This window comes from Plectropomus leopardus, chromosome 18, assembly GCF_026936395.1.
Source record: "Plectropomus leopardus strain MGB_pleo_1.0 chromosome 18, ASM2693639v1, whole genome shotgun sequence".
NCBI classification, from domain to species: Eukaryota; Metazoa; Chordata; class Actinopteri; order Perciformes; family Serranidae; genus Plectropomus; species Plectropomus leopardus.
In genome coordinates this window covers 1,118,616-1,140,928 of record NC_142193.1, presented here as the reverse complement: position 1 = coordinate 1,140,928, position 22,313 = coordinate 1,118,616, and the positions used below count along the sequence as shown (strand labels likewise).

General features: G+C 42.3%; 1 protein-coding gene across 1 annotated transcript; it reads left to right on the top strand.

The window, feature by feature from the left end:
• Positions 1 to 779: 779 nt before the first annotated feature.
• LOC121957031 (cytosolic phospholipase A2 gamma-like) lies at positions 780 to 21,909 on the top strand. The gene is made up of 14 exons (XM_042505524.2): positions 780 to 1,070; positions 3,520 to 3,630; positions 5,660 to 5,802; positions 10,593 to 10,779; positions 10,892 to 10,982; positions 11,070 to 11,210; positions 14,850 to 14,915; positions 15,008 to 15,148; positions 16,384 to 16,530; positions 16,643 to 16,726; positions 18,796 to 18,950; positions 19,711 to 19,882; positions 21,209 to 21,377; positions 21,609 to 21,909. The coding sequence occupies exons 1-14, from the start codon at positions 957 to 959 to the stop codon at positions 21,625 to 21,627; spliced, it is 1,740 nt and encodes a 579-aa protein (XP_042361458.1). The 5' UTR covers positions 780 to 956; the 3' UTR covers positions 21,628 to 21,909.
• The last annotated feature ends 404 nt before the right edge of the window (positions 21,910 to 22,313 follow it).

The window sequence follows — 22,313 nt, the reverse complement described above, 5'->3', positions numbered from 1 at the left end:
CGAGGAGTCAGGCGAGGAGAGCAGGTCGGGGACAGGCAGAGTCGGCAACGGATGATCTGTTTGGAAAGTGCTGGAAAGACATGCATGCTGCAGAGGACGATCTGGCAATGAGTGTGTGGGCTGGAGTGTCTTAAATACCGGGTTGATTGCTGATGAGCTGCAGCTGTGGGGAGAGCAGGCTGCAGCAGTGGGAGGGGCTTGCAGGTAGAGCAGGTCAGAGGAAGGTGAGTGGAAAGTTACTGGCAGGGAGGGGGAGGAGGAGAATGCAGGAACCATGACAGTATTTTTCATTGGGTACATTATATCGAGTAAAATATACCCGACATTAGTGATGGTGTTGCTATTAGTTAGTGTTCTAGGGTTAAGCTCAATCTGTCCAGCAAAGCCAGACAGTATTGTGAGAAGGAATCCAATCTGCTTGGAGACTCTCCATTGATTGTTTGCCTGCTGATTTCAAAGACTCTTCAAATAACCCGCTGTAGTCAGTGAGACTACAGTGGGCTACAAAACCCGGAACAAGGCTATCAGAACCCTTTATCATCCTTTAGAGATAACAGCACTGTGAGAAGAAATAGAAGAGAATTTGTGTGTGTGTCCTTGTTTTTCAGCTTGGGTCGATTCTAACATCTGGTAATGGGAAATGCCTCCATCAGAGGCCAACACATGGAAGAAATCTATAAGCTTATGTAAGCATTTGTGTGTGCGTCAGAAATCTCTGGCTGCTTGTGTAATTTGTTTCTGGATTTACTCAGGCCCAATGGTGTCTGTGCCTGCCGGTGTCTGCCCACATTTGACGAAAGCCTGAGTAGCTCCATGAAAAAAGGCGTAACTTTAACACCAGCAACATCTGATCAGAGAACTGTAACGTTAACTGTAACTATAGAGAAGTCTTAAGAAAGCAGGGTTTACTTCTAGCATTTTATTTAACATCAAGCATTGTTTCCACATGCCCCAACATGCTGACTGGAAATACAAGCTGTGCAGCCTCTGTGATTTTCCTCTGGCTTGTGACTTCAGTGGCTCTGGTAAAAGCAGTGGACAACATCGAGGGGAATGCAACTGCTGTTGAGGTGAGAGATGCAGGCAGACGGATTGATGTTGTGTATTAATAGCATGATGGGCATAATCAGCTATCTCCTTTATCAGGAGATAATGCCATATTTCAGCTACCCCTACCCTGATACCATGTGAGTCTGTGTGTGGAGGAAACACATTTTGGTTTTGTTGTAATGCTTCATGTTTTTATAGCAGCAACATGCACATTACTGAAACGAATGAAAATATGAAGGTTCCTTCTAGGACTTACATCCTTGTGCAATTACACTGAATTTGGCAGAAGTAACAAATTACAACTGAGCCTATGGGCCAGGTCAGATGTAACAGACAGAGGGTTAACTGTAAGACTTAACTGTAAAGTTTTGGATCATCTGATTCAAGATCCCGCAACTGCCACTGGCTTTGTGATATCTCTGACCACAGTAGACTCATGTCACTTGTGACTTGGACTCACTGTGTTCCCCAAGAAGGACCGAGATGAGATCAGTCACCTGCTTATAGCTCATTAGCAACGAGCAGATGAGATGAGGTGTAATGCAATGGTCAGGACAAGAGAGTAGAGATGGCACAAAGTGAGACATATCATTCTGTTCTCATTCTGAAGTCATCAAATACTGCTGCCTTGACAGTACTTTTGCTGTTCCCCAAACCAAAAGCCACCTCTCACATCCACTTTATATATGCAGCTGAGCGGCATCTGCTGAGAATGTGGCAATAATCCACTCTGTATAATACATTATACATGAAAACATGATTCACCTTTTAACAGTCCCTCTAGGAATTTGGGATGTTGTGATTGTAACAGTTTGTAACAGCCAAATGCCATGAAGTCTAACGACCTTGCAATTTTGTCCAATCACTCCCACTTTACTGCAAATTTGACTAAATTCATTGTACAGCTGTGCACAGCGTGTTGATCCACTCAACCCCTCTCTTTGTCTATCTCATGAGAATACTGCTGCACCTGTGACAGGATGATCATTTCTGATGCTTTTTATTATGCATGTAAGACCCTAAATTACATATAGTGCATAAGTTGTCTGTGATTTGGGTTCCCAGAGGCTTTAAAGGCCTTATGGGATATTATTTTGCAGCAGTACAGGTATACATAAAGGCATTTTTTTCATGAATACAGTATATACAGTATGATAGTGTACAGCACTTAAATTTTTGAGTAAGACTCAACTTTGGGATGAAATGAATATTGTATTATCATTATTATTATTATTATTGGTTTCTTAAAAAACATAAATAGTAAGTATTTTTTCTATTGCTCTTTTTTGTGTGCTTATTTTATGTATATTCTTTACTGGCATATTATTCTACTAAATTCTCTCATGAATTTTGTTTAACGCTTCTAGGAACCCAGATCACCAAAACGTTCTCAATATGTAATTTAGGCTCTTACATGCATAATAAAAACATGAAAAATGATAGACATTAGCCTCGATCAAAAACTGAAATATTACTATTTCAGTGGTTTTTTTTATTGTTTTTTTTTTTTTTTTGATTTTTTACTGTTTTCTGAAGCTGGGTTGATCTGGGTTTGGTTATCCCCGATCCATATTACGTAATATGGACAAAGCCAATTTAAAGTCAGGTGTCACTTGATACTAATAAACGCCTACTGGGAATCCCTCAAAACTCCTTTCATTGTGGTAGATTTTATGTTGCCAGATGTGGCAATGTCATTCTCGAAGTCTTCAACTAATGTAATGTTATATGTGCAGCACACAGTGTGTATGTTTCCTGGCTTTTACCAACATTACATAGATGGACACCAGTGAGTAGGTTGCAAATGGTAAAGCAATAAAATAATATGAACAAATCAATAATATGGTACTAGTGATAGCTAATCTTACAGTGCCTTCATTAATCACTGCATTCATAGTTTTGACAACAAATAGGTGCATCTCAGCTCGCAGGTGCTTCATTATGCTTACTGTATGCTACATTAATATAGGGAACAAAGCATTTTATAAACTCACCATTCAGTGAAATGCATTATTTTGAGAATGACGGTACATTTGGAAACACTCACTCTGAGTGCCAGACCACACTCTGGCCCAAACAAACTGGACTGTGCGTAAATGCAGAGCACTGATAGAATATACCATTGGGTTAGACCATTGGATTTAGGAACGCAGCCACAGTCAGAGGCTGGAACGGATAGAGCTGCAGAGTCTTCTTTGCTCATGGCTGTCATTGTGGAGGAGAGAGACCGTTGACAAAGGTGGAATCCAAGGAGGTGTCAATCAAAACATGCTCTGCCACGCCCACACAGTCTGGAGAAATGCTGTCCACAAAATGAGCTGTTGTCAAACTCGCTTTTATAATAGTTAAGAAGCTTTAATGTTATTATGCTGAATTGTTTTATCTTGACTATGTGGACCACTGTTTTATTATTTATTTGTATTATTCCTTGTTCTGTCTAACTCAGTTAGCTTTATTTGTTCATTTCAGAAACCCATCCGTCAGTCCCAGTCTTTGTGTGCTGGTGAGCAGGAGTATGTTGACGAGAGAAAACAAGTAGTCCTGGAGTCACTCAACAGGCTGGGAATCAACTGTTCTGCAGTAAGAAAAAAAAACTTATTTCACTTTAGGAAAGACTATATAATTTAGTCTGTCTCTCTTTGTTTTTTTCCTGTAAAAAAAAAAAAAAAGATTTGGAAAGTTTCAAGTCTGCACAAATGTCCTACACATGAATATTACATGATAACCTCTCTTCACAGAACACTAATATCTGCATAAATATACCTGCATAATGACTATGACCATCGCACAAACTCATGGTAACATAGTAGATCTCAGCACATCCTTATGTCATGTGATTTGACTCTTTGACAGTAACCTAAATAATAATCTGTACTGTTGAGGCTGCATTGATGTAGGTAGCAGATACTGTGGCTTGCAACTAAAAGACTGAAACTATATGTCATAAGATATGTTTGCTATATAATATGGGATGTTATCATACAATCAAAAAAGATATTTGAGCATGCCTAGATTAATCTGTTGGGATTACCCAATACATTTACATTTTTTTCAAGCCTTATTCTGTTATTGTTCTGTTACTTTGCCAAAATGATGGTTTTGCTATGGCTGCTGTATAAATCTACATATACTAAAATTAAAGTGGTAAAATGTTGCTTACTTAAAATATGATCAAACATGCAGCGGTTATCAAGGGTTCAAGGATACTTTATTATTATTCTGACCATGAAAATCAAGTACTCAATTCCATGTTTAATAAATAAATAAATAGATACCTATAAAAAGGCAATATAAAACCAATAAAATGCATTAGAATAATGGCAATAACTGAGCAACAGGAGGCAACAGCAGCATTAAAAAGTGCAGCAGCTTGATAAAGTGCAGTATGTGATAATCGTCAATTGTCCATATTTTTGAGTTTTTTAGTGATAAAGCTCTCATAAAATTAGTGTACACTACCTGCTCAGCACCAAACAGCAGACACACAAAGCTAGCTTGTGGACACAGAGGAGTGTGTAACGGCTAAAGTGCGATAAATGTTTCTCAGGAGTTGATGGAGACCAAAACAGAGCTAAAAACTGGACATAAACTGGACTTTAAATTCATCAGGTAGCAGGTACAACTATTGATAATGCTTATATTTTTGTTTTGGATAGTGATGAGATGCCAAGACAAAAAGAAGATAGAACAACAAAAAAGGCCATTGGCAGGATTTGAGGTGTTATAGTTGGCCTTTAAAATCCTCATTCATTGACACAGCCTATAAACTAAACAAAACATTCAAACGCAACACTTTTGTTTTTGCTTTATTTTTTTCAGGTTTACATTAAGGGTGTAAGACAATCAAAAGATTTATTTTTCTCAAAATTTGGTGGTAATTTTTTTAAAATCCAAGTTAATAAGCACTTCTCCTGTTCTAATTCATCTACCGACAGGTGTATCATTCATAGAGAGAGAGAGAGAGAGAGAAAATGAGTCACACAAATGTATTAATATTCTGGGAGCACTAGTTAAACTCCTGTTTCAATGTGATATTTTTTCTACACCTCACCATGGGCCTCTTTCTCCTAATCCTAACCCCCTGTGCCAGTGTGTGCATTTGTTGACGTCATGGCATTGGTTGCCATGTGCCTTTGTTGCCTAAACATAACCACGTTCAGCAACATCCCACCATGTGAATTTGTTGACATAATGGTAGTGGCATCCTGGGACATAAAGGACAGATACAGAAGAATTCCTATTGCAGCTCCTTTCACAACAACACAGACATAGGTCATTCTCTCACGGGTGTTTATTGGGCATTTCTGTCCTCCGCATAACGCCATCCTGTCACACTGTAAAAAAACTAATTTGTAAATAGACATAACTAAACATACATCAAAACACTGCACACAGTGCAACATAAGAAGTGAAAATAAAACTACAAAAATGATGGTAAGCACAAATATAAACAGAGTGGAGCAAAATACCTTATTGGCTGCTTGTCATGAAAAGAGTTCCAAAAGTGCACAAAAGTCCAAAATAATGACATTCTCTTACAGCTGACTGTTTTACGCAATTATTCTATAAACTATCAAATTAATTGTCTATTCATCTTGTTTCAAACAAGGACTCGGTCCCCCACATGGCTCTGTTGGGATCAGGTGGGGGCCAGCGGGCTGCTGTGGGTCTGATGGGTTCCCTCTATCAAATGAAAAAGGAAGATCTGTTGGACACACTGCTCTACCTGGGAGGAGTCTCTGGGTCAACCTGGTAACAAAAACCATTAACACACATAAACACAACATTCTGTATGCATGAGACACAGCTGCTTGACACAACTGCGTGTTAGCTAAATGCTAAACATGTGGAAAAAAACATGGGAAAACATGGGTAGAGGGCAATGAGCAACAAAAGAAGAAAAAGCCCAAAACTTGGCAGGAAATGAGTAAGAAGTACAAAAAACATCTGACAATTAGTTTAAAAGAAAAGAAAAGAAAAGAAACAGAAGAGAAAAAAAGATAGTGAAACCACAAAAATGACTAAGGAAAAGTGCTTTAAATTGTATTTAAGCAATATCACACGAGAGGGAGTGATGTGCTCGTATATCATCACAGCTGTGATTCGGTCGTAGGCATGAGGCCACAGGAAGAGTGCTGAAGATAATTTAGTCTAGTCTTTTATTTGTTAATAGTAGCAAGCTACAATCCATCCATCCATTTTCTTCTGCTTGTCCGGGGTCGGGTCGCGGGGGCAGCAGCCTAAGCAGGGAAACCCAGACTTCCCTCTCCCCAGCCACTTCATCCAGCTCTTCCCGGGGGACCCCGAGGCGTTCCCAGGCCAGCTGAGAGACGTAGTCTCTCCAGCGTGTCCTGGGTCTTCCCCGGGGCCTCCTACCGGTGGGACGTGCCCTGAACACCTCACCAGGGAGGCGTCCTGAAGGCATCCTGATTAGATGCCCGAGCCACCTCATCTGGCTCTTCTCAATGCGGAGGAGCAGCTGCTCTACTCCGAGCTCCTCCCGGATGACCGAGCTTCTCACCCTATCTCTAAGGGAGAGCCCAGCCACCCTACAGAGGAAACTCATTTCGGCCGCTTGTACCCGCGATCTTGTTCTTTCGGTCACTACCCAAAGCTCATGACCATAGGTGAGGGTAGGAACGAAGATCGACTGGTAAATCGAGAGCTTTGCCTTTCGGCTCAGCTCCCTCTTCACCACGACAGACCGGTGCAGCGTCCGCATTACTGCAGACGCCGCACCGATCCGCCTGTCGATCTCCCGTTCCATCCTTCCCTCACTCGTTAACAAGACCCCGAGGTACTTAAACTCCTCCACTTGGGGCAGGACTTCATCCCCGATCCGGAGGGGGCACGCCACCCTTTTCCGGCTGAGAACCATGGTCTCGGATTTGGAGGTGCTGATTTTCATTCCAGCCGCTTCACACTCGGCTGCGAACCAATCCAGTAAGAGCTGAAGGTCGCGGCCCGATGAAGCCAACAGGACCACATCATCTGCAAAGAGCAGAGACCTAATCCTGAGGTCACCAAACCGGACCCCCTCAACACCCTGGCTGCGCCTAGAAATTCTGTCCATAAAAGTTATGAACTGAATCATTGACAAAGGGCAGCCCTGGCGGAGTCCAACCCTCACCGGAAACGAGTTCGACTTACTGCCGGCAATGCGGACCAAGCTCCGGCACCGGTCATACAGGGAACGGACAGCCCGTATCAGGGAGTCCGAAACCCCATATTCCCGGAGAACCCCCCACAGGACCCCCCGAGGGACATGGTCGAATGCCTTCTCCAAGTCCACAAAGCACATGTGGACTGGTTGGGCAAACTCCCAAGCACCCTCAAGGATCCTGCCAAGGGTCCAGAGCTGGTCCACAGTTCCACGACCGGGGCGAAAACCGCATTGCTCCTCCTGAATCCGGGGTTCGACTGTCCGGCGGACCCTCCTCTCCAGTACCCCCGAATAGACCTTACCAGGGAGGCTGAGGAGTGTGATCCCCCTGTAGTTGGAACACACCCTCCGGTCCCCCGTCTTGAAAAGAGGGACCACCACCCCAGTCTGCCAGTCCAAGGGCACTGCCCCCGATGTCCATGCAATGTTGCAGAGTTGTGTCAGCCACGACAGCCCCACAACATCCAGGGCCTTGAGGAACTCCGGGCGGACCTCGTCCACCCCTGGAGCCCTGCCACTGAGGAGCTTTTTGACCACCTCGGTAACCTCAGCCCCAGAGATAGAGGAGCCCACCCCCGGGTCCCCAGGCCCTGCTTCCCCAACGGAAGGCGTGTTGGTGGGATTGAGGAGGTCTTCGAAGTATTCCTTCCACCGATCCACAACATCCTGAGTCGAGGTCAGCAGCGCCCTGTCGCGAACATACACAGTGTTGACGGAGTACTGTTTCCCCCTCCTGAGACGCCGGATGGTGGTCCAGAACCTCTTCGAAGCCGTCCGGAAGTCATTTTCCATGGCCTCACCGAACTCCTCCCATGCCCGGGTTTTCGCCTCAGCGACCGCCGCACTCCGCTTGGCCTGTCGGTACCTGTCTGCTGCCTCCGGAGTCCCACAGGCCAAGAAGGCCCAATAGGACTCCTTCTTCAGCTTGACGGCACCCCTTACCGCCGGTGTCCACCAGCGGGTTCGGGTGTTGCCGCCCCGACAGGCACCAACCACCTTACGGCCACAGCACCGGTCGGCCGCCTCAGCAATGGAGGCACGGAACACGGCCCACTCGGACTCAATGTCCCCAGCCTCCCCCGGGACATGGTCGAAGCTCTTCCGGAGGTGGGAGTTGAAGCTCCTTCTGACGGGAGACTCTGCCAGACGTTCCCAGCAGAACCTCACTATGCGTTTGGGTCTGCCAGGTCTGACCGGCGTCCTCCCCCACCATCGGAGCCAACTCACCACCAGGTGGTGATCGGTTGACAGCTCCGCCCCTCTCTTCACCCGAGTGTCCAAGACATACGGCCGCAAGTCCAACGATACGACTACAAAGTCGATCATTGAACTGCGGCCTAGGGTGTCCTGATGCCAAGTGCGCATATGGACACCCTTATGCTTGAACATGGTGTTCGTTATGGGCAATCTGTGGCGAGCACAGAAGTCCAATAACAAAACACCACTCGGGTTCAGATCGGGGGGGCCATTCCTCCCGATCACGCCCCTCCAGGTCTCACTGTCATTGCCAACGTGAGCGTTGAAGTCCCCAGCAGAACGAGGGAGTCCCCAGAAGGAGCACTCTCCAGCACCCCCTCTAAGGACTCCAAAAAGGGTGGATACTCTGAACTGCTGTTTGGACCATAGGCACAAACAACAGTCAGGATCCGTCCCCCAACCCGAAGGCGGAGGGAGGCTACCCTCTCATTCACCGGGGTAAACTCCAACGTACAGGCACCAAGCCGGGGGGCAATAAGTATTGCCACCCCTGCCCGGCGCCTCTCACCAGTGGCAACTCCAGAGTGGAAGAGAGTCCATCCCCTCTCGAGAAGACTGGTTCCGGAGCCCAAGCCATGCGTCGAGGTGAGGCCGACTATATCTAGTCGGAACTTCTCAACCTCGCGCACCAGCTCAGGCTCCTTCCCCACCAGAGAGGTGACATTCCACATCCCCAGAGCTAGCTTCTGCAGCCGAGGATCGGACCGCCAAGGTCCCCGCCTTCGGCTGCCGCCCAGCTCACATTGCACCCAACCCCTACGGCCCCTCCTACGGGTGGTGAGCTCACGGGAAGGAGGTCCCATGTCACCTCTTCGGGCTGCGCCCGGCCGGGCCCCATGGGTAAAGGCCCTGCCACCAGGCGCTCGCCATCGAGCCCCACCCCCAGGCCTGGCTCCAGGGGGGGGGCCCCGGTGACCCGCGTCCGGGCGAGGGGAACTCCGAACCATTGATTGATGTCATCATAGGGGTCTTGTGAGCTACACTTTGTCTGGTCCCTCCCCTAGGACCTGTTTGCCATGGGTGACCCTACCAGGGGCATGAAGCCCCCGACAACTGAGCTCCTAGGATCACTGGGACACGCAAACCCCTCCACCACGATAAGGTGGTAGCTCAGGGAGGGGCAGGCTACAACAGATTGATTTATTTGTTTAATTAATGTTTTTTTGAGCTCCGCCAACACAAATAGTTCTGCAACTGCTGGACGTGACAGCTGTTGCCTAGCAACGCATAAACGTTTTCCTGCATGCTGCTTCCTAATCTGTTTTAGCTCGGTCTTCATGTTATGCACAGACCAGATGCTTAGTATCATTAACATTTATATCTGTGTTTTCAGTGTTCTGTGTTGCCACTGGCAGCAGAAAGTTACATATTTTATATCGTAGTAAACTCCTCTGGTGGAACAGCTCCATCTGAAACTTGGTCAGCATGGCCTTAACACATTGATGATATTTCTTGTGACTATTGTAAGTTTAGATCGAATTATGTTGCCATGGCATTGTTTAGTGCTAAACAGGAAGTTGTTGTAAAATAGTTTGTAACCTTGTCCAGTCTTCCTGAAATTTAATTTTTGTTTTGTAAGGCTCCAGGCCTGAAGACATTAACAGGCCAATTAAGTGTCATATCGACTGTGCCACCCACTGGCAGCTGGAAGTATGCCTCTTCAGACAATTACTATTTGATGTACATGACAGTACATGGTGTGGTCTGTAATTTATTAACAGCAACTTTATGAATATTTAGTGTTTTCTCCGACATGCACAAAGGCACGGGAGCCCGTTCATTGTTGCTTGCAGCTCTGATTTTTATTTCATTTCCTTTATTCACTTACTTTTTTTTTCACAAATTTACCATCCTTACTTAGGCTGGCATATTAGTAATTTGGATTATTGCAGATGTCGGTGCTCTTGCATATGAGGTTTTCTATCTTTTGGTACAGATCTCAGAAGTCACAGTTTTAGTTTTCTAGCCATTAGTAAAAATTTTTGCTTCTCTGTGTTAAAGCCCCAGGTTTTGATAAAACCTGTTAAAATTTGGCTGAAACAGCTTGTAGTACTTACAGGAAACAATACAGTTGCTCCAATGATGTTTTTCTCCACCTATGTATAACTCTCCCCTCTGATAGGTCCATGACCTCCATCTACAGTGACCCTCAGTGGAGCACCAACGTGGACGCAGCAGTGTCCAGGCTGTCAGGTCCTGGGGTCGATCTGGACTATGCTTTAGTCTGGCTGGATGAAAAGGCAAAGGAGGAATATTTCTCTCTCACTGATGTCTGGGGAGTCTTGACCTCTGCTGGGATCATGAAACAGGTACCAGGGCAAGAACACACACTTTTACTTCTAATATGTCTCATTTGAATGCAGCACCCTCTGTTTTGAACACTGTATGTGTAATCCTTCAGAGAAACCTTCCTTTTATTAGATGGACCTACGACATTTGTCAGATGAGATGTACAGAAATGCTACCAACCCTTACCCCATCTACAGCGCCATGGAGAATGACTGCTCCACAGGTAGGTACACACATGCATATACATATGTCACATTAGCAGCTTAGTGAGCAATTATTTGCAAGTGTTAACAGACTTACTGTCTCTTAGGGAATTGGTTCGAGATGAGCCCTCATGAGGCTGGTTTCACAGAGTTGGATGTCTTCATTGAAACGTCTCTCCTTGGCAGCAAGTTCAAGAACGGAGAGCTGCTGGAGAAGATGCCAGAGATGGACATAGTCCAATTACAAGGTTCAGTTTTACAGAGCAGAATGGAAATACACACCATGGCCTGTATTCAAAAAGATTCTTACTGTCTTACTGTGCGTTCACACCAAATGAGGGAAAAAAATTGCGTTGCATTACTCGCTCGTATACAGGTGCTTGTTTATTTTTGGAGCATTTTGAAACTCACAAAAATTCACCGCAGCACAGCTGTGGTTGTGCTTATGTTAGCTTGGAGGGGCGGCTAACAGCAGTGAACCAAGATGCACACTCTTTATTATTTATCAGACTGTCACAGCACATTACACACCCTCCGTTGTTTACATTCCACAATAAAACACCAACTTCCATTTCTCAGGGCGTTTTGCTGAGAAGAAACTCAACAAAAATAGCTTACACAAGACACTGTATTTTCAGAACTTACCATGTATCTTTGTAGTTTGCTCGCTGATCTCCAAGGCCTCGAGGTCCGTATTTCTGTCTTTGTACAGTACTGACACTGAGTAAAGCTCAGGTCTCAGTAACGTCTGGAGAATCTCAACTGCCAGAAATAAAGTTATCACAACTGTAGGATATTTGGCAACTGAAAAATGCTACAGCACATGACTATCATCACAAAAACAACACTTTTTACACTGTCATCTTGTGAGCCAGGCTCACAGAAAATACAACCAATCACATCTGTACATAGAATGTGTCATATTGAGCAACAGAGTTAACCACACTCTCTACTGAGGTCAAAGTTTCTTTCCCTTCCTTGCTCAGATTTACTCTTAGAATCACCACTACTCAAAGACTCCCTGCTAGATTTTTTTAGGCTAAACTAGGCTAGGCTCTGAGAATATTCTCTGAATGTTTGTGGACATGGACCCTGGAAACCAATTCATAGCTTGCTTTTATTTTGAAATGATTAAAGTATATTGGAAAGTCATTACCAATACATGCTTAGAAACATGTTTCAAAGTAAGAGATTAGATACAATATTAAATCTGCACCAGTTAATCTGTAAAATTTGGCTCCAGATCTACGTATTTATCATTCTATTTATATAATATATTCAAAACAAAATAAGCAATAATCAACATTAAAAAGGATCTTTTGGTATCATCTCTTCACTATTTTCCCCATGAGAATGGTGATGATTCTTACATATTCACTCACTCACTCGCTCTCTCTTTCTTATATATCCATAGATCTATGTTCACATGTAAATAGAGTTTGTCATGTACTTTATGGCATTTTGTCTTCTCTACAAGTGATTTGCTGTTTCCTCCTTTAAACATACCACCTTTGGGAGTTTCTTCCATGTCGTAATTTAATATTAACTGTGATACATCATGACTGTTTAATTAATCAGTTAAACAAAACATGACTAATCAATCATTTCATACAGGGTACAGCTTATAGCATAGGCTAATAAGGCCACATGCACAAACACACACACACACACACACACACACACAAAGGGAACAACACACCATACAGAAGTCCTGTGTCTGCCAAGCATCCGAAGGCAGGAGTTTTGTCAGCAACTGGCCAATAAAGAGAAATATTCTGTATATTAATCGATTTGATCTTAAATCAATAACCTAAGGCTGTATGACAGTATTTTTAAGTTTTCAAGCATACCTTGCCCTTCAAAAATGTGTGTGCAGTGGAAAAATATCTACAAAAAGATCGGTCCCTTTCGCTTGCAGTTCCAGGGACTGTTGGGCCCTGGCATTTGGTGCTTGAGCCCCTTAATATATCCAATATGCATTTACTTACTATGCTATACTTTGGTGAATAAGTTCCTCTATTTTCTCGTAATAGTGGTTGTGGTTGAGACTGTTGACTCATGCATATGTGCTCACAAAGAAGGACATCACTATTTTTAAAAGTGATCTCAAAGTGGGAAAATTCTTTTCCGACTCCAAAGTCCGAAAGTGTCCCACACCTGCTGAGTTTAATTTCCAGAATGCTGTTTGTCTGATAGTTGGAGTGAGAGAGGATACATCCACATGAAAGGGTTTTTCAGTAAAGTTGAAAATTGTGTTCATGCACATCACTGAGTCTGGATTCAGAGGTGGCTGCAGAGGTGGGTCGTTTGTAGTGAGAGATAGTACTTTTGGGAGTTGAATGAATTCTCTGTCAGGTGTATACAGGGCACTTATTTTGTTCTGAAATGCTCAGACTGTGTTCAGCATTTTGTTTGGCAACTTATCTCTCCCATATAGCTGTAGATGCAGCTCGTAAAGTAGTGCTGTTTTGATAGTGCTTTTGCCAAGCCAGTTTTCGATACCAAATAGCACCTTTTTGTGGGCAGGGCATGCTGCTGGACGTGTGGATGGGTTCAACAAACAATGTACTTTCAAGAAGATCGTTTGATGGCAACTCAACACCTGGGTGAACGTGCTAATTTTAGCTCCTTAAACCTTTGCAAATTGGCTTGATTCAGGAAGAAGGCAATGACCAACAAAAGAAGAAATGACCCATGGATAAGCAAGAAATTAATCAAATGACCTGAAAATTTGTAAGAAAGACAGAAAGAAAGAGAGAAAGAAAGAAAAAAGATCTAGAGAAAATGCTTAAAAATTACAATAATTTCTTAAATAATTTTTAATATGTAATTTTGATCATTATAAATTTACTTTCTCCCTAGATTCTTAAAAATAATTCTTTAAATCTACAAATTTATTGCAATTTGTGAAACAGTTCTTGTCAAGTTGCTCATTGCCTTTTTCTCCATGTTTTTATATAATTTTACCAGTTCGTAAGTCTAAATATTTTTGCCAGGGGTCTGAAAGCAGCACAAGAAAAGTGATGTCACTCCAGGTTTCAAAGAGTTAATACCCTCTTTGTGTTACATTCTGTAATTAACATGTTATTTTTAATTTCCTGTTGGCTATTTATTTGAAATGAGGCTCAGTGGATTGTCCTCTAATCGGCAGGTCAGCGGTTCGATCCTCGGCTCCTCTGGGCAACATTTCAAAGTATCCTTGGGCAAGATACTGAAAACCATATTGCTCCCGATGTTGCGTCATCGGAGTGTGCATGTGTATGAATGGTTATTACCTAGTAGGTGTCACCTTGTACGGTAGCCTCAGCCACCACTGTTTGAATGTGTGTGTGAATGTGACATGTCTTGAAAAAGCGCTTTGAATGGTCAAAAGACTAGAAAAGCGCTATATAAGTACAGTCCATTTACCATTCCTTTTCTTCCCTTTCTGCCACTGCTGCTACTTAACACTCAGTCACTAATATGTTATATCAAGCCTGAGCCCTCCTATGCCTGCCACCTCAGTCTAATTGTTGTTTTTTGTACCTCCACTGGTCATCTGACTGTGACCACCAGCCTGTCTCACATCCTCCTCATCCTGCCCAGTTACTCAACCAGAGGCCCCACAATCTCATTCATGTGTATTGGCTACATTATCATTTAATTGCTAGCTGTCATGTGAGCCACCAATGAAAGCTTTTCAAGACACACAATGACGGTGACACACTGTAAGAGAACCAAATCTATGGCAAAAAAAATTATGTATTACTCACATAATTACTCACTAAAAAGTGTATGTGTATTTTGTCTTTGTGTCACAGAATTCTCATTGATACTGTAGAATTGCTAATCATGCATACATGCTAATCCTCTTTGTCACACTGTGTGTATGTGTTGAACTTTTGTAGGTATTCTAGGTTGTGCGTTGGCTGATAAGCAGGCCATCATCAACTACATCCCTGCTTGGCTGAAAGGTAATCACAGTTTGACATTACCATTCACTCTAAATGTGTTTTTTACAAGCTGCAGCCATAAATGTCTTGCTGTGTGTGTGTTTCTGTTTCAGAGGCTGAATTCAGAGATGCTGCTGCTGAAGAGTACCTTCGTGTATACAATATCCAAGATCAATTCTTAGACCTGACCAGAAGCACCATTAATGATCCTGTTGCTCTGTCTGAGCTGGACCAGCTACAGAAATTGCTAGAAGGTAGGGGTGATGATGACAATAACCCTGTTCACACTCCTCATTCTCATTCCCAAGGTGTCAAATATGGCAACTTGGTCGAGGCCGTCTGATTCTAAAGCACAATGCACCCCTTAGTGTCAGTATGGGTCGCACTGGACTTTATGCCAACTCCAATAAAACCCCTCTACAGCACTGATTAGCTTAGTGTGGAAGGGAGGGGGTTTGGGCTGGAGGAGACATTTCAGCCTGTTCTAATTCTTGTAAAAAAACTTGTAAAATACCACGTGAGATAACGTGAGATTGCAACAACAAAAGCCACCTTTGTATCCCCATGAAACATCGCAGGACAGCGTCAGGTGAGAACAGCTGGAGAGAACCAGGTGCAAGGTTATTATAAGCCTGAGGATGGCTGGACGGCAACTGCCACACCACTTGAGAACATGGATTGAGAACAAAACCTGCACTTTCATTCAGGAGTCCGGTGTTTGCTTCCCATCTGAATGTGATGGGGTTTTTTTTCTACACCTTAACATGTGCCTCCCTCCCCAAATCCTAACCATCTGTGCCAACATGTGCATTTGTTGACATGAAAATGTTGGTCCCCATGTCCTGTTTTTGCCAAAACATAACCATGTGCAGCATCATCCCACCGTGTGCTTATGTTGACATCATGGTAGCGGTATTCTGCAACTTAAAGAGCAGACACAAAAGGATACCAAAAGAGTAATATGTAGATGTGGTAGTCCACTGCAAAGCTGAAACATGACGACTTGGGATTAGACCATGTTGGACATTTAGATGCTCTTTTGTCTTCCTCCCTGTGAGGGAGACTGGAAGACATAATAGCATCTGCCCTGCCAGGTCACACGTTGGCATGTTATGTTGGATGCACAGCCCATCAGAACACCTCTTTATGTGCTTTGGGGCTGTTGTCCAGGAGGGCCCTATCCATGAGTCACCTCGCAGAATGGCTGTGTGGGTACCTAGAGCATAATAGGCCTCTGACTGGCTGCTGTATTTGATAAGTCGGGACTGAGAACGTGTTGGCTCAGGGAATTTACTATAAAACTCAGCTGCACGCTACTTTGCAAGATTGCAGCTACAGATACCCAAAAAGTAATGGCATCAAAGTTTTTACATTTTCTCACCATTTCAACTTTTTTGTACCTGTGTTGAAATAATCACAGATAATAACAAATCTCTGATTGAAAATGCCACAGACTTATTACTTACTTACTTATTATTATCTTTTCTAGAGTATGTAAATCAGGACAAGACAGCAATGCTTTTGTCAAGGAGTACGGAGGAGACGAGAAGTCTTTTTCAGGGCTGGAGTCTGGGACTGGTGAATACAGTCGAGACCTGGAGCCACAGCTTGGAGAATGCTACCCTGAAAACACATGGTCAGTGTATTCCAGATAAACAGTCACTGGTCAAAGTTGTAGACACACAGACCCATTTTATTTTGAGATGTAAACACATCTGTATATTTCTTTTTGACATGTTTTTCCCCAGCCACTCTGCTTACTAAGTACGTCCTTCCCAAGATATTGAAATGGGAGTGGGGAACAACAGCAAACTTTCTCCACCAATACCAAGGTGAGATGACAGACATCTCCAGCAATTGTCACAATTAAATGAAGTTAAAATAAATGTTATTTTGCTCATGTTTTTAAAAAAGAAATAATTTTATATTTTGGATAATTTGGTTATTTGCTTCTCTGTTGAAAGTTGGACAAGAAGATCTATGGATCTACTTTGTATGGGTTATATGAAGCCACAGCCAGTAGCTTGTTAGCATAGATTAAATAGGGAACAGAAAATGGCTAGCCTGGCTCTAAAGGTAACAAAATCTATCTACCAGCACCTCCAAAGCTCACTTATTAACATGATATTGTATATTTCCGTGATATAATCCAGACAACACTTGCAAAGCTCGGAGTAGAGCCGCTGCACCTCTGCGTTGAGAAGAGACAATCAGTCAAGAGCATGGGGGAGGGGGGCCATTAGAGTTTCTTCCAGCGTTCACTGGTGAAACTGGCCACTTGACCCTCTCCGTTTTTTGGGGGGCATTTTATGCAGATATTGAATTGATGTAGCGTTGTTGCTGTAGTTTCGAATCACCTTGTACAGATCACTCTTCTCTCTGATCCCAGCTACTCCACTTCATGTTTTGATCTACTGTCTTTTTTACTACAACGACAAATCCCAGCAGCCCCAAAATTACACACAGGGAGCATGAGAGCACCTCCTTGTACCAGCCGCCGAAAACACACTTTGACGTATATATAAGTCAATGGCACTCAAGCATTTGCTTTTGAATGACGTATATATACGTCAGTGGCACTCAATGAGTTAATTATTGGTCCTGAAGCTGAGAGAGAAACTGAAACTAAAAGTACAAACATTATCACTGAAAACCTGTCAACATGTAAAAAAGCTCAGAGTTGTCTTTGATTCGGATCTTAGTTTTGAACCTGGAATCAGAAATATTATTTAAACAAAGACATTACCAGAGTGAGACCATTTCCTTCTCGAGCCAACACCGAGACACCAATGCATGCTTTTATTACAAGCAGAATTGATTACTGTGATGCTCTACTTTCTTGTCTTCCCAGAAAAATATTTCTCAATTACAAACTCAGAAAGAAAGAACCAGTTTGAAAGTATCTACATTGGCTTCCAGGTTGCTTAAAAACTGATTTTAAGATCCATTAATTGATATTTAAAGCTCTTAATGGTCTTGGTCCTAGCTATCTGTCAGACTTGCTTTTATCTTATGAGCCTAGTCTAGTCTAGAACCCTCAGGTCTTCTGGCAATAGCCTTTTAATAGTCCCTTTAATTGTTACTAGTTTGTATCTAATTTTATTATTTTTAACATATCTTTTCTTGTTTTACTTTGTGCTGTTATCCTTTCATTTACCTCTTATCTGCTGTTTAGAGTGCTTGACTTAATTATTTATTATTATTACTAGTATTTATTTATTTTTAATTGATTGATCGATTAATTAATTGAATTGTTCTAACTCTGGATTTCATATGCATTCAGCAAGCAAGCCTCATTTAGTGAGAGGTGCTAGTGAGAGGATTTTGTTATAGCTGGACAGAGCCAGGCTAGCTGTTTTGCTAAGCAAAAAGCAAAGCAAAGCAAAACAGCAAGATATATTGGTCCACTAAATAGAAGATTAAGAAAGAACCCTAAGCCAATCAATCTCATCTGACTCTGTGCAAGGAAAAACAGGTAAATAACTACATGTATTTAAAAGGTTTTGAAAAGATTTCAATAAACTACAATCAACAAATTGTAGTCATGAACCCACAGATAAGCAAACTTTTAGGAGTTGGCAGAGACCAAAAACAGAGTTGAAACTTCACACACATTAGGTAAAAACAAATATGACACCAAAATAAGTGCTTATGTAACTCCATATCTGCTGGATGTGTAAATAGCAATCTGATCATTTGAGAGTCTTTTCTTCAATCCATGATGACTAATGAAGGAGGAATATGGACACAGTTACACATAAAAAATACACCTTCACCCAGCCATTGGCAATCACAATACAATACAATTAGTAAGTAAATGTGTTAATAAATAAAAAGACCAATAATTTAAAACATGCTGATGTTTGGTTGAATTGAAAAAAATCCTTCTGTTGCTGTGCAGACTCTACGGTTCCATCTTGCCTGAGCTCTAATGAAAGAATCCACCTGGTGGACGCTGGATTTCTGATAAATGTAGGCTACCCTCCATTTCTGGGAGACAAGAGAGACATCGACCTAATCATTGCACCAGAGTACAGTGCTGGAAACATGTTTGAGGTACTGTAAAATAGGTGTTTGTGTGTGTGTGTGTGTGTGTGTGTGTGTGTGTGTGTGTGTGTGTGTTTAGTCTGTCTCAACCCTGGGTTGATACTAACTGCTGTCAATAAATTGCATAAATCTTGTATGCATGAAAGGCCACAGAATGGCATCAGGAAAAAACACTGCAGGTAATGACGTAGTAAATTAAGCAAAAAGTTCCCTATAGAGCGGGTAGGAGGGGTCCAACAAACTGACGGGGTGTGACGTTCACTTCCTGTCTGAATTTCATGGGTTTTTTCACCTTACCATGTCCCTCCTTCCCCTAATCCCAATCATACGTGCCGGCATGTGTATTGACATCCCGGCATTGATGCCATGAGCTGTTGCCTAAACATAACCACATGCAGTGTCATCCCACCATGTGCTTGTGTTGACATCATGGTAGTGGCATCCCAGAACGTAGAAGAGAAGAGCAGACGCAGGATACCTAGAGTGTAATAGTAGATGCGAAAGTCCACTGTAAAGCAGCAACATGTGATGATTTGGGATGAGCTAGTTCTCATTTAAATGTGGATAGTCACCCAGATTTAGGGTCCCTGACCATTCATAGACTATTACTTTACTTGCTTACTACTTCCAAAATCATTTATAAGTCTGCCAAGTTATAAACTGTTTACAGCACATGTTCAACTCAAGTGTAATTTATTGCCCAGACTTTCTTTCCAGGGAATGAAAGCTGTGAAAACTGGAATACAATGTTCACTCTCTGCGTTCACAGACTCTGACTCTTGCCAGAGACCATGCAGCTGAGATGAAGATGCCTTTCCCTGAGATAGACGACAAGATCCTGGAGGACAGAGACTGGCCAAAGGACTGCTACGTGTTTGAGGGAAAAGAGAATGAGCCCACAATCATCTACCTCCCGCTCTTCAACAGACAAAACTGCAAAGGTCTGTTGCACACATGCAGATCTTTCCATGACTTTTCTTCTCAGAAGAACTGCTCTGGAGGCAGATCATGACTATTTTTCATAATTCAACTTCAGCAACAAACAAACTAAAACTAAAGCAATATCTATTGTTTATCTAAAACAATAAGGTACTTAAAATGTTTCCACTCATCCCTGAGTGACATCTATCTTGAAAGATCAGCAAGCCGGTTTACTAGTGCTGACCTAATCATTTAATGTATCCCATGGCCACGTCTTGTAACTATCACAACCATAACAGTGGTAGCTTGAAAAAACTGAGGAACACTGATGGTTCACTTAACAGTAAGATATTGCAGGTTACTTACTTTTAAATATATAATTATGATAATTATAAATATAGTTCTCTGGAAATTTTCACTACACTTTTAAAAAATAATTTTCGATATCTACTAATTTCTTACCAAGTTGCCCATTACCATTTCCCCATGTTTTAAAAGAAATCAAACCAATTTGCTAACAGTTCGAAGGTTTAAATACTTGTGAATGGCGTCTGAATGCAGCTTAAGAAAAGCGATGTCGATCCAGGTTTTAAAGGGTTAACAAGCAGAAATGTTACATGTTCTGTGAAAACAAAAGCGTATTTGGAAAATACACAATGCATCTAACAAGTGTAAATGGAGACACTGTCTCTAAATGTCAAAAACTGACACAGAAGGGTACCTAGTTAATCATATTAAGTCGTTTAGGTCCGCTGACAAAGTGGTGGTATTTGATAAGTTGTTGTGAGAGTGGGCTAGATCATTATGACCCCCCCCCCCCCACCCCCATAATCGTGAAACCCTTATTTGAAAATAGCTTGATTGAAACATGTCTGTTATGGATATGCTCACAGTTAAGGATGCTTAGTGTGTCCTGTGGTCATAATCAACCACAGACACATATTACTGCTAACAGTAATATGTGTGTTCACATGGTGCCAGCTCAGTTCAGGATATACCACAGCCTGAGTTTGAATGCAGTCGCTCCTGAAATATTACAATTGAGGAGTCTTTGGAAGGTTTTTTTTTAGGTTTTGGTTAAATTGCAACACTAACTGACAGCTTTAGAGGTTTGAAATCATGTTGAAGGGACCTCGCAGTCTGGCGTTCCTTTAAGCCTAGAAAAGCAACGCGGGAGCTGATTGACAGCAATTAATTTACAGTAAATCATGATGTGAATAGTAGCAGACTTTGCTGATTTAGATGCCAGAGTGGAACAAAATCATAATCTGTGTGCAATTTGCAAGATGTCAAGTAAAAGGGTTACAGATGATTGAGCCTTAACAGGTCTTGACTGTTTTCTATAGATGCAAAGGAATTCAAAGTGAGGATGGATGACTTCTCCACCTTCCAGCGTCCCTACAGCCAGGAGAAGATTGAGTCACTGTTGGAGGTGGCGAAAGCCAACATAAAGAACAACAAGGAAACTCTGCTGAGGGAGATTAACAAGGCTGTTCTCCGCCGACACAACAAGAGGTAGGGATGAGTGGGGGCAACATCAATATAGGTCAAATCAAAATCTCACATCTCAGTACAGCATGTCATCTGTGGGCTCTCTGTGTACACAAAAGATTATAAAAAAGGCTTCAATAAATATGTGTCGATGTGAGTGTGCTGAGAAAGTGAGAGGTGGATTGCTGATGGCTAAATAACCAAATAATTAAAAATCTAACATGTCCTCCTCTTCTCTTTGCTTCCTCCCTCCAGGTCATCTGTGCTGAACTAGATCTCTGATTCTTGTTTCATCATGATTATAAATGAGATATAGACTTTACTGTGCATGAGTGTAAGCTCTGAGCCTCAGGTGGCAGAGAAAACACAGCATGACACAACCAATATGCAATCATGTAATGTAACAACATATCGTATCTTTTTACCTGTACATTATGTACGCTATGTAGCCAAAGTACACAGATATCCACTTTTTCATTGTCTTAGCTTAGCTCTCTTAGTTCCAATGAAGGGAGATAATGTTCCAGCAATAAATTGCAACAATTTATTTGAAGAAGACTGTGTGCTGTCTCAACATGATGCCCCCACGACCCACGAGGTCAACAAATGAACAAATGAACAAATGAGGAACTAATCATTAGTTAATGGTAAGTTTTTGAGTAACTCCCAATCAAATGTCATACAGAAGCTAATCATTACTTAATAGGGAGCTAATGAGGAGCTAACCATACTAAGGTATACAAAAAAGTAGTAGTTACCGAGGAACTAATGACGAACGAATGAGGAACTAATCATTAGTTAATGGTTAGTGTTTGAGTAACTCCCAATCAAATGTCATACAGAAGCAAATCATTACTTAATAGGGAACTAATAAGGAAGGAATGAGGAACTAACCATAATTAGGTATACAAAAAAAATTAACTTTTAATTAACATTTAATTAATTCTGACCATTAACTAA